The sequence below is a fragment of the Schistocerca nitens genome, chromosome 3 (genome assembly GCF_023898315.1).
Source record: "Schistocerca nitens isolate TAMUIC-IGC-003100 chromosome 3, iqSchNite1.1, whole genome shotgun sequence".
NCBI lineage: Eukaryota > Metazoa > Arthropoda > Insecta > Orthoptera > Acrididae > Schistocerca > Schistocerca nitens.
The window spans coordinates 272,486,672-272,500,272 of record NC_064616.1 but is presented as its reverse complement, the minus strand read 5'-3'; the positions used below and the strand labels follow the sequence as shown (position 1 = coordinate 272,500,272).

Genomic DNA, 13,601 nt, shown 5'->3' with positions numbered 1-13,601 from the left:
GGCATTTGCCTGGAGCGATTTAGGGAAATCACGGGAAACCTAAATCAGGATGGCCGGACGCGGGATTGAACCGTCGTCCTCCCGAATGCGAGTCCAGTGTCTAACCACTGCGCCACCTCGCTCGGTACCAATTTAGTATTTGAGGGCAGCGTGGAGGGTAAAAATCGTAGAGGGACATCAAGAGATGAATACGCCAAGCAGATTCAGAAGGATGTAGGTTGCAGTAGGTACTGGGAGATACAGAAGCTTGCACAGGATAGAGTAGCATGGAGAGCTGCATCAAACCAGTCTGAGGACTGAAGACCACAACAACAACAACAGCAAATGACGCGCGGGCTGTCGACTGCGTTTTACTTTTTATCCGTCAAATAAATATGGCGAAGGCCATTTAAATTTTAATTTTGGATCTGCGTTTCTGTATGGTGTTTTAGTAGCCCCTTCTTCCACGTCCCTGTTTTTAGGTGTCTTCTCTTATGTTAATTAGGATTGACGTTTAGCCGTTTTTTAACTCTTCTCTGTTTTCCTGTTCTATAGTTTTGACGTGGGCGCGTATGACCCCAGTTGTTTTTGTGCTCTAAAACAAAACAATGAAAAAACGATTTAAACATTTGTAAGGACTTGCGGAAGAAAAGTAACGAAAAACCACTGAAACAGACACATTTAATTTCCACGTGAGAGGGTAACGTGTGATAATTTTGTACCGTGTTTCCGTTCCAGATTACATACGTTGCTGCACCGAGAGAGGTGGCGCAGTGGGTAGCACACTGGACGACGGTTCAATCCCGCTTCAGGCTATCCTGATTTAGGTTTTCCGTGAGTTCCCTAAATCGCTCCAGGCAAATGCCGGGATGGTTCCTTTGAAAGGGTACGGCCGACTTCCTTCCCCGTCCTTACCTAATCCGATGAGATCGATGACCTCGCTGTCTGGTCTCCTCCCCCAAAAACAACAACAAACGTTGTTCCGTGTGATGACCATCTGCATCCACGACGGCCTGGAAGTTTGTACGGATACATTTCACAATTGTTCGTAGCGCTTTTCGAACGCTGGACCGTGGAATGCTCAGCCACACAGCTCGTGCATTGCTTGAAGATCGCATTTTGCGTCCACTATTTTCAGCCATGACAACAATAACTTCAAGAATTTGTGGGGCATTTGGCAATCGGCCTCTCCCAGGAGCAGTTTCCTAATCGCCATTTAATTGTAACTTCGGAATCATTTTCGTCAACCCCGGGTGCGAAAGAGGACCTGTTGTAATGTGCCGATACTCTCGAAGGGCAGCAGCAATATTGCTGTTGTCTTCATTAAAGAGCTCACCTTGTCCAGACCTATGTTGACTGTTGGCAGCACTCCGATACTGGCGTTTCAACTCTTCGTCGCCCTACTAGTACCGGCGCGTAACGGTATGTCTTGACACTAAGGCTGGATACAAACGAGCAACAGCCGCGCATGCTCGCAGCGAGATCACGGTGTCAGAAATTCATCGCAGCGATAATCGCGCAGTAGTATTTGATTGGAAGCCAACCAGTATGACCTAGGCAGAAGACAGCAGACAGTGTTTGCTTATTTCGTTTATAAATAGATTAAGAAATGCAACAGGAGCTTTTGGACACATCCAAAGTTTAGTTCACGGCTGCTGAAAGGAGCGTTCGCGACACTGTTCATAGATTTAGGAATAAATATAAAGTCGTCCCACGAATTAACGGTAAAATAACATACACTACTGGCCATTAAAATTGCTACACAAAGAAGAAATGCAGATGATAAACGGGTATTCATTGGACAAATATATTATGCTAGAACTGACATGTGATTACATTTTCACGCAATTTGGCTGCATAGATCCTGAGAAATCAGTACCCAGAACAACCACCTCTGGCCGTACTAACGGCCTTGATACGGGCATTGAGTCAAACAGAGCTCGGATGGCGTGTACAGGCACAGCTGCCCATGCAGCTTCAACGCGATACCACAGTTCATCAAGAGTAGTGACTGGCGTATTGTGACGAGCCAGTTGCTCGACCACCATTGACCAGATGTTTTCAATTGGTGAGAGATCTGGAGAATGTGCTAGCCAGGGCAGCTGTCGAACATTTTCTGTATCCAGAAAGACCCGTACAGGACCTGCAACATGCGGTCGTGCATTATCCTGCTGAAATGTAGGATTTCTCAGGTATCGAATAAAGGGTAGAGCCACGGGTCGTAACACATCTGAAACGTAACGTCCACTATTCAAAGTGCCGTTAATGCGAACAAGAGGTGACCGAGACGTGTAACCAATGGCACCCCATACCATCACGCCGGGTGATACGCTAGTATGGCGACAACGAATACACGCTTCCAATGTGCGTTCACCGCGATGTCGCCAAACACGGATGCGACCATCATGATGCTGTAAACAGAAGCTGGATTCATCCGAAAAAATGACGTTTTGCCATTCGTGCAGCCATGTTCGTCGTTGAGTACACCATCGCAGGCGCTCCTGTCTGTGATGCAGCGTCAAGGGTAACCGCAGCCATGGTCTCCGAGCTAATAGTCCATGCTGCTGCAAACTTCGTCGAACTGTTCGTGCAGATGGTTGTTGTCTTTCAAACGTCTCCATCTGTTGACTCAGGGATCGAGATGTGGCTGCACGATCCGTTACAACCATGCGGATAAGATGCCTGTCATCTCGACTGCTAGTGATAGGAGGCCGTTGGGATCCAGCACGGCGTTCCGTATTACCCTCTTGAACCCACAGATATTCTGCTAAAAGTCATTGGATCTACCAACGCGAGCAGCAATGTCGCGATACGATAAACCGCAATCGCGATAGGCTACAATACGACCTTTATCAAAGTCGGAAACGTGATGGTACGCATTTCTCCTTCTTACACGTAGCATCACAAAACGCATCTTCTTCGTGTCCGTTAAATTGCGCGTCTGTAACACGTCATGTTCGTGGTGTAGCAGTTTTAATGACCAATAGTGTATATAACGTCAGCTGCTTGTCTTTTGGAGATATCTACGCTGGTGTCCAAAATTAAAGAAACAAACTGAAATTTTGCAAGGTTGCATTTATTTTGCCACAAAACAGTATGAAAAAGTGATTGTAAAGTACTTTAAAATGTAAAGAATACAAAACGTAATCAGTTGCAACATGCATAACGGTAGACAAGTGTTCTTCATTTTTTCCAACTTAACGGATCTGCGTACACATTCCGACAACTGGTTAATGTGCTCAGTACGGGTTGTGACCACCTCTGGCAACAATATGTGCCTGACAACGATGGGACATGGAGTGAATGATGTCATCAATCTCATGTTCAGGCAATAACGCCCATTCTTCGTGCAGAGCTGCTCACAAATGTTGGAGAGTGGTTGGCGGATCTGACGTGATGCAACCCGTCTCCCTAGTTCATCCTAGACATGCTCTATGGGATTCAAATCAGTCGAGCGAGCAGGCCACGCCATGCGTGCAATATCTTCCGTTTCCAAGGACGAGGTCGAGCATTATCGTCCACCAGTACGAAGTCTTGGCCCACAGCACCTCGCAACAACAGCGCATGATATCCCAAGGTCTCCTCGCGGTACCTGACAACAGTTAAATCTCGCCTATTCACCCGAACAATTTCATGAAGAGGTGTTCGCGTGGTCAACATAATCCCTGCCCACACCATTAGTGATCCTCCTCTATATCGGTCTCTTTCCACGACGTTTGGGTCCCGAAATCGTGTTCCACGTTCCCTCCAGATGCGAATCCGTCGAGAATCACTCTTAAGACCAAATCGGGACTCATCTGTGAAAAGAGCATTGGCCCACCGTTCGACCGTCCAGGTCGTATGTTGACGGCTCCACTCGAGACGCTCCCTTTTGTGAACACACGCCAGAGGTAAACAGACAGTCGGTCTCCAACAATAAAGGTCACTCTGCTGTAGCCTTCTGTACACCGTTTGCCTCGATACCACACGTCCAGGGACGCTGCGAGGTCAGATGCCAGTTGCAGTGCAGTACTAAGGCGGTAACGTCGTGCCCTTAACAGCCAATAACGGCCCTCTCTTTCTGATGTCAAACGTGTTCGGCCCTTTTCTGTAGACGGGATACAGTTTCCGTCTCTATGAACTGTCGCACTCATCCAAGAAACAACAGAGCGGTCCACATTAAGCCACATCAGTTTGCTACTCTCCTGCTTCCATTCTTCCAATAGTCCTCCAGAGCAGAGATTCTGTAAGCGTCTTCTCTGTGCCATACAGCACCGGCTGTGACTGTGTAAATTGCGATTGTGGTTGGGGGACTACACTGCAAACACTACCCCGCTTGATAGGTGCCCTGACGTCATTGCTGGTGTGGTTGTCCGTCGATCGGAATGCCATCTTCCGTACAGAACACGATCATAACGACATCTGTTGACAGTTGGTATGATTGTATCCTGAATTTGACACAGGACGGGGAAATAACAATTTGTTACTTTAATTTTGGGCACCAGTGTAGATAGCTGCTGCGCTCTAATTGATCTGTATTTGTAATACTGAATCGACCACGCTTCACTGTATAAAATAGTAAGGAAAGTTCGTAAAGCTGTGTGAGAAGTCCTGCAAAAAGTCTGCATACCGAAATTCACAGAAGAAAGGTTGCTGAAAAATGCCATACTATGTGATGTGGACAATGAAATCTCATCGACCGAAGTTCACTTAAAACTAGAAGAAATGTTTCGCTGATTACTTTGTGAACAGTGCTGACAAGGTACCATGGCAAGACAAATGTATCTAAATCAGATCGGTAACAATCGTAGTGAACACTAACTCAGTTTATTCGTGAACATGAAAGACTATTCAGCTTACTTCGGTATTTAAATGTGTGCAATTATGTATTTTTTGGCTGCAGTACAATAAAGCATTGACTACACTGAACCAGCTGAGGTAACAGAACTTATTTTGAACTGTTCTTGCTGACTGTAGGTACGTACATTCAGATAAATGGCTCTCGCCTTCGAGTTTTCATTGCTAATATAAATTCCAAATTACTGATATTGTATAAAATGTATTTAATAACAATTTTTACATTTTTTAAAAAAATCACTACAAATTAATTTTTTCATGTTTCACGAAAATTTTCGTCAAACGCACAACTTTGTTTAAAAATTTGAATCAGCCGGGAATCGAACCCAGGGCCCCCACGTAGCATAGCCGCACTGCCCGTCAAAAGTAGAGCCCACCTTAGGGTATTAAAAACACAGGGAAAACTTCAAAGTCGACTTGCTCGAGAATTTTTGAGAGCCGCACTGACATGCTTTTGGGGAGTGACATACACTCCTGGAAATTGAAATAAGAACACCGTGAATTCATTGTCCCAGGAAGGGGAAACTTTATTGACACATTCCTGGGGTCAGATACATCACATGATCACACTGACAGAACCACAGGCACATAGACACAGGCAACAGAGTATGCACAATGTCGGCACTAGTACAGTGTATATCCACCTTTCGCAGCAATGCAGGCTGCTATTCTCCCATGGAGACGATCGTAGAGATGCTGGATGTAGTCCTGTGGAACGGCTTGCCATGCCATTTCCACCTGGCGCCTCAGTTGGACCAGCGTTCGTGCTGGACGTGCAGACCGCGTGAGACGACACTTCATCCAGTCCCAAACATGCTCAATGGGGGACAGATCCGGAGATCGTGCTGGCCAGGGTAGTTGACTTACACCTTCTAGAGCACGTTGGGTGGCACGGGATACATGCGGACGTGCATTGTCCTGTTGGAACAGCAAGTTCCCTTGCCGGTCTAGGAATGGTAGAACGATGGGTTCGATGACGGTTTGGATGTACCGTGCACTATTCAGTGTCCCCTCGACGATCACCAGTGGTGTACGGCCAGTGTAGGAGATCGCTCCCCACACCATGATGCCGGGTGTTGGCCCTGTGTGCCTCGGTCGTATGCAGTCCTGATTGTGGCGCTCACCTGCACGGCGCCAAACACGCATACGACCATCATTGGCACCAAGGCAGAAGCGACTCTCATCGCTGAAGACGACACGTCTCCATTCGTCCCTCCATTCACGCCTGTCGCGACACCACTGGAGGCGGGCTGCACGATGTTGGGGCGTGAGCGGAAGACGGCCTAACCGTGTGCGGGACCGTAGCCCAGCTTCATGGAGACGGTTGCGAATGGTCCTCGCCGATACCCCAGGAGCAGCAGTGTCCCTAATTTGCTGGGAAGTGGCGGTGCGGTCCCCTACGGCACTGCGTAGGATCCTACGGTCTTGGCGTGCATCCGTGCGTCACTGCGGTCCGGTCCCAGGTCGACGGGCACGTGCACCTTCCGCCGACCACTGGCGACAACATCGATGTACTGTGGAGACCTCACGCCCCACGTGTTGAGCAATTCGGCGGTACGTCCACCCGGCCTCCCGCATGCCCACTATACGCCCTCGCTCAAAGTCCGTCAACTGCACATACGGTTCACGTCCACGCTGTCGCGGCATGCTACCAGTGTTAAAGACTGCGACGGAGCTCCGTATGCCACGGCAAACTGGCTGACACTGACGGCGGCGGTGCACAAATGCTGCGCAGCTAGCGCCATTCGACGGCCAACACCGCGGTTCCTGGTGTGTCCGCTGTGCCGTGCGTGTGATCATTGCTTGTACAGCCCTCTCGCAGTGTCCGGAGCAAGTATGGTGGGTCTGACACACCGGTGTCAATGTGTTCTTTTTTCCATTTCCAGGAGTGTATAAGATCTTGAACTTCACGTACCACAAATGTAAAAAATTACAAAAATCCGATTGCCTTATGGCTTCCTTGTCAGCCATAGACATACTTAAAGTCCCATTTTCTTCTCAAACATCCCGCCCGCGGAGAATGAAATGATGAACTAGTTCGTCGCTAATAACTATTTTACAACACTAGGGATCTGATGAATAGCGATATTTTTCTTTAACGAAAATGAATGCTCCTAAACTAGCGGCAGTACAGTAATATATTTCTAAATATTTTACACGACAGCCCTGTTTCAGCTTATTGCTATTATCAGGTGACCTGCGAAAATAACATTGGTAAGATTATCTCTACGTAAATCGTGGCTGTTTAATATTTACAGTTGCATTGGTACTTACGTCTAGTTGTAAGTGACGACCATATTTCATCGGTAGTATTTGTGTGGTTTTTTTTTTTTTTTTTTTTTTTTTTTAGGGGCTAGCGGTTCAGGCGCTCAGTCCGGAACCGCGCGACTACTCCGGTCGCAGGTTCGAATCCTGCCTCGGGCATGGATGTGTGTGATGTCCTTAGGTTAGTTAGGTGTAAGTAGTTCTAAGTTCTAGGGGACTGATGACGACAGATGTTAAGTCCCATAGTGCTCAGAGCCATTTGAACCATTTTTTTTTAAGTTTTTTCCATCATATCTTGGTAAGTATATTGCTTTTTGTAGTTACGAAACTTGTACACACTTTGTAAATATACACTGAAGGGCCAAAGAAACTGGTACATCTGCCTAATATCGTGTAGGGCCCCCGCGAGCACGCAGAAGTGCCGCAGCATAACGTGGGATGGATTCGACTAATGTCTGAAGTAGTGCTGGAGGGAATTGACACCATGAATCCTACAGGGTTGTCTACAAATCCGTAAGAGTACTAGGGGGTGAAGATCTCTTCTGAACACCACGTTGCAAGGCATCCCTTGATATACTCAATAGTGTTCACGTCTTGGGAGTTTGGTGGCCAGCGGAAGTGTTTAAACTCAGGAGAGTGTTCTGGAGCCATTCTGTAGCAATTCTGGGCGTGTGGGGTGTCGCATTGCCCTGCAGGAATTGCCCAAGTGCCTCGGAATGCACGATGGGCAGGAATGGACGCAGGTGATAGGACTAGATGCTTACTTACGTACGTGTCACCTGTCAGATTCGTATCTAGGCGTATCAGGGGTCCCATATCACTCCATCTGCAAATATTCCACACCATTACAGCACCTCCACCAGCTTGAAGAGTCCTCTGCTGACTTGCAGGGTCCATGGGTTCATGAGGTTGTCTCCATACCTTTACGCGTCCATCCGCTCGATATAATTTGAAACGAGACTCGTCCGACGAGGCAACATGTTTTCAGTCATCAACAGTCCAGTGTCGGTGTTGACGGGTCCTTGCGAAGCGTAACGCTTTGTGTCGTGCATTCTTCAAAGGTACACGAGTGGGCCTTCGGCCCCGAAAGCCCATATCCATGTTGTTTTGTTCAGTGATTCGCACGATGACACTTGTTGATGGCCCCGCGTTGAAATCTGCAGCACTTTGCGGAAGGGTTGCACTTCTGTCACGTTCAACGATTCTTTTCAGTCGTCGGTGGTCCACGTTCAACGATTCTTTACAGTCGTCGGTGGTCCCGTTCTTCAGGATCTTTCTCCGGCCGCAGCGATGTTGGAGATTTGATGTTTTACCGGATTCCTGATATTCACGGTACACTCGTGAAATGGTCGTACGGGAAAATCCCCAGCCCATCGCTACCTTGGAGATGCCGTGTCCCATCGCTCGTGCGTCGACTGTAACACGACGTTCAAACTCACTTAAATTTTGATAACCTGTTATTGTAGCAGCAGTAACCGATGTTACAACTGCGCCAGACACTTGTTGTCTTATATAGGCATTGCCGACCGCAGCGCTGTCTTCTGTCTGTTTACATATCTCTGTATTTGAATACACATGCGTATACCAGTTTCTTTGGCGCTCCAGTGTATAGGATCGCGGTGAAGAACTGTCAAAAATGAATTGTTAAAATCGTATTTTTACATTTCTTAACTACGAAAAGTAATATGATTACCAAGACACGACAGATCAAATTTACTGTAGATGCAATATGGTTGTCACTTCTAACTAGACGTAAGTAGCAATGCAGCTGTAAACACAATACAGCCACGATTTACATAGAGATAATCTTGTCAATGTTATTTTGGCAGGTAATTTCATAGTGGCAATAAGCCGAAACAGGCTTTTTTTGTAAAATACTTAAAGAAATATATTACCTTATTGCAGCTAGTTTTGGAGCATTCATTTTCATTATGTCTTAATTGAAGTATACTATGGTGCGGGCCCAGCGGAGCATAAAATACGAGATATTTTTGAAATTATATTTTTCAGTAAGTTTCTAATATTCTATTTTTGTTACAGGTCCCACGGTGAAACGGCGGAAAGAGGTAAGTAGTTCAATTCGATTCACATTACTAATTTCGCCGTGGATGCGCATGATCTAACTAAAAATCGTTGGCGTACGTCTTATTATCTCTGGGAGGATAACAAGTTCTCCAATAACATCAGATGTGTTACGAAAACGTTACGTTTCAAGGGGGTTAGCATGTTCGTAATTATGAACCGAAGATTCAGTATTCCACGTCGTTGGTCGACTAATATCCCGCGACGGAGGTTTAGTTCCAAATCGTTCGCGGTTTGAGACTGCAAGCATCACACTGAGCTGAAAAAGAAACTAATTCCCTTGCCAAGATAAACAAAAGTATTTAAAAATCGAAGATGAAGTTTAACTCTTAACTGAAAACGCATGTGCCCAGAGAAGTGTGATAGGACAGCTGTTGCTTTTTGTATATGTAAACGATCTAAAAGATAGGATGAGCAGAAACCTATGACCGTTTGTTGATAACATTGTAGTGTACGGGAAAGTGTCATCGGTTATTGACCAGAGGAAGACTCAGGATTACTTTGACAGAATTTCTATTTGCTTTCTTCAAATGTGTAAAAATGCAGATAAGTAGGAAAAAGATTCCCATAATGTTCGAAACAGTATTAGTAATATGTACTGCTTGACACAGTGAAGTCGGTTAAATATCTAGGCGTAATGTTGCGAAGTGACATGCAACGGAACTAACACGTGAGGTCGGTAGTATGAAAGGCGTCTTAGGTTTATTAGGAGATTTTTAGGAAAGTGCCGCTCATCTGTAAGTGTGACCATGTATAGAACTCTAGGTCATCTCATTCTTGAGTACTGTACGAGTGTGTGGGATCTCAACCAGGTCAGATCAAAGGAAGACATCGAAGCAATTCAGAGGCGTGCTGCTGGATTTGTTACCGGTAGATTCGATAAATACGCGAATATTGAGGAAATATTCCGTGAAATCATATAGAAATCCGTGGAGGTTAAAAGACGTTATTTTCGTGAAATACTATTGAGAACGTCGAAATTAGCGGCAGACTACAGAACGATTCTGCTGCCGGCAACGTACATTTCGTGTAAGGACCGCGAGCCAAGGTAAAAGAAATTAGTGCTCGTATGCAGGCAAATAAACAGTCCTTTTTCCCTCCCTCCGTTTGCGAGTAGAACAGGAAAGCTAATGACTAGTAGTGATAAAAGGTACCCTCTACCATGCACTGTGTATTGGGCTCCTTAACAAGTATGTAGATTGCTGTATAAAATTTTCTGGGTTTTGTACTGCGTCATAATGTAAAAACTTACACCTGTGAAACCAACGTTTCGGCCACGGTTACAAGTCGCCTTCTTCTGGGTTTACTCATCAGAAGACTCTGGCCGCGGAAGCCTAAGCAGCTATAAGTATGCAGATGTTCCTGAGTCTGTGTAAGTGGTCGAGACAGTACGGGCACATTAACATGCAACGTTCCTAGCACAGCAATCGGGTTGGAGGTGAGCTAGACTGTGATCTGTACCGTTGCCACCGTAGACTTGTTCAGTATGACTCGTGAAAGCCTCATTGCTACAGCAGCTTGTTACAGTCAATTTCGTAGACTATGGAAACACCTCTCTCACTCATTCGAAACGAACTAAAAGTTAGAGTATTTGTTCAGTAAAATTGACACGAAGCATATGTAAACAACGCAGAAATGCAGCACATCTATAATCTACAGGAGATACCTACACGTTAAATGTTAACATTGCTAAGAAACATAAAATGTGACCATTTAAACTCCTATCGAACGGAAACGATTACTGCAAGCAAGCAGTCACTATTGATGGGCGTCTGCAGAAAATAACAACTGCTTGCTTCTCTCATCTTGGGTGGAAACTGCCACTGAGCCGTCTTATAAGGCGTGAGTCATCATACACATGATTTGTTACATATGCTTATGTAGTGTATTTGCTAATCTGCCAGTGTTGTCCATGATGGACAAAGTTGTTGAAACTTAGCTGATTCTGTGACTGGATCTTCCTACTTCGTTAAAACAAACCGAAGACATCATTGAAATGCGTTAAGATACAATGTCGTACTTATCGCCTATTTCAGAAATATCTTGCATTTAGTCGGGTACCATGCGTTGTCCATTGAGCATGCATGTGATAGAGTATGTCGTGATTGCTTGCTGTAGTCTATTTTTTATGTATACAGTATATGTAACATCTCGTGATAATGGCGTGCACGTATACAGTACCTTAATCAAATGTTGATGAGAACTGGCGATTCACGGAGATACCGCGTCATATGTATCACGCCGCTGAAGCAAGTAATGTGCGTGCCTTATCAGATTGCCGCTTGGATAAATAGATGATCGACAGGTGACCCATTTCAAGAATTTGGTGATAAATGGACCATCTATCTTTTACTGATACGGTATTACTGATTTCAAAAAATGGCTCTGAGCACTATGGGACTTAAAATCTGTGGTCATCAGTCTCCTAGAACTTAGAACTACTTAAATCTAACTAACCTAAGGACACCACACACATCCATGCCCGAGGTAGGATTCGAACCTGCGACCGTAGCAGTCGCGCGGCTCCGGACTGAGCGCGTAGAACCGCTAGACCACCGCGGCCGGCTTACTGATTTCAGTAAGAGTTCAAAAACGCCAAGTAATTGACGTTTCAGAAGGGAAGTAATGCAACTAGACAGGCGGATTTTATCACTTAAAAATTTTAAAAAGCTATTTTTTACAGTTGCCGCAGGGACAGATGCCGCTTTAACAAAGTGTTGCTGCAGCCAAAGGGGCTGTTATCTATAGAGTATCGTTCATAAGCCCTGAAATAACCCCAACGATATGTGAAGTAGAATTGGCTTTCATCGCCGAGTACAAACTTAGCTTAGTATTGATTGTTCTTCACGGGCGACAAGAAAACCAAATTGAGATGTGAGGTAAGGTCCCTTGCATTGCTGCCGGGGAGCAAACCCGAAATCAAAAGTCAGACCGTAAATGCAGCGGTTAGACGCTCTTTAGATATACTGTCAGAGTTCTAGTCGCCATCCGTGCAGCTGTTTCTAAAATCAGAAAGTAAACAACATAATTTGTGCATCTGTACTGGCGTGTTACCATCAATATTTGTGGTGGAATATGTTGTATCGCCGACGCTTTTACATACACTAGCTTGCTGTCAACCCCAGAGAGGCAGGTGGAGGTACTCCACCTATCATTGCCATCTGCGTAAACTTACGTAACGTCCAATACAAGTAATTTCCTCGAAAATGGCACGACGTTTGGATTGAGTGTTACACGTCACGCCGTTTCATCTAACTCATTCGCAGGAAACTCGAGAGCTTTATATTAGTTCAATTCGCTGAGGAAGACATCGAGATTCCAGAAACGTCGTTTGTTCACAACAGAAACAGCGTACGACGATAATTGATTGTGACAAGTGAGTCATGCTTATCGATGTCTCATTATTCTGCCATTACATCCATAAGATTCAGGCATAATTTCAGTTCTCATACTAAACAGTCAGTGACGTGCAGATGAAATACAGATGTCAAGAATTATAAAGTCCCAAGTATACCGAACTGTTAACCTACAAGTAGCGTCCCTGCTTTTACCTTTAATGAAGTAAAAGTGACAAGTTTAGTAAGAAACCAGTGCACATAGTTCTGGTTGTCATACCGTCGTCTTGCAAGCACACGCGCACTGTATGTTGAGCGGTGGCTGGACTTTGATTCCACGAACGAGTTACAGTGCTTCAACTGACGATCATGGCCGGAGACGTTTAGATGGGTGGAAGACGTAGAACATAGGAAGGAACGTGATGTAACTTGCACAATAGCGTACCTGTATGTTGCAGTACGGTTGAAGTGTGCTTCTTTGAAAGATCTCGAAGCAACTCAGAGGCGTGCTGCTAAATTTGTTACCTGTAGGTTCGATCAGTGCCCAGGAATTACGGAAATGCTTCGTGAACTCAAATGGGAATCCCTGAAGGGAAGACGAGGCTCTTTTCGCGAGGCACTCTTGCGGAAGTTTAGAAAACCGGCGTTTGAGGCCGACTGCAGATCGATTCTAATACTACCAACGTACAAGGACCACGAAGATACGAGGGCATTTCCAAAAGTAAAGATACAATGGCTCGCAGTCCTTAAATAGAACATTTATTTAGAAAACGTCAGTTACATCTTATTAACTGGATTATTTGTTACTTTTCGACATAATCACCCCCGTTATCCAAACATTTGTTACGTCGGTGCCCAAGCTTTTGTATCCCACAGTCATAGAAGGTTGGCGCCTGTTGTCGGAACCACATTTCAACTTCATCATTGACCTCTTCATCGTCGTGGAATGATTTTCCACCAAGATGTGACTTCAGGTAACGGAAGACATGGACTCGGTGGGCGCAAGGTCCGGGCTGTATGGCGGATGGTCCAATACGTCCCATTTGAATTGTTTGAGTAGTGCTTTGGTTACGAGCGCTGTGTGAGGCCGAGCGTTGTCATGAA

At 45.5% G+C, this 13,601-nt stretch overlaps 1 protein-coding gene across 4 annotated transcripts in view; it reads left to right on the top strand.

The window, feature by feature from the left end:
• LOC126248238 (transcription factor 12) overlaps positions 1-13,601 on the top strand; it is a 762,281-nt gene that overhangs the window by 264,678 nt on the left and 484,002 nt on the right. For all 4 annotated transcript variants that reach the window (XM_049949075.1, XM_049949076.1, XM_049949077.1 and 1 more), the window contains exon 4: positions 9,121-9,146. In XM_049949075.1, the coding sequence (XP_049805032.1) occupies positions 9,121-9,146 (26 nt within the window). The remainder of the gene's footprint in view (positions 1-9,120; positions 9,147-13,601) is intronic.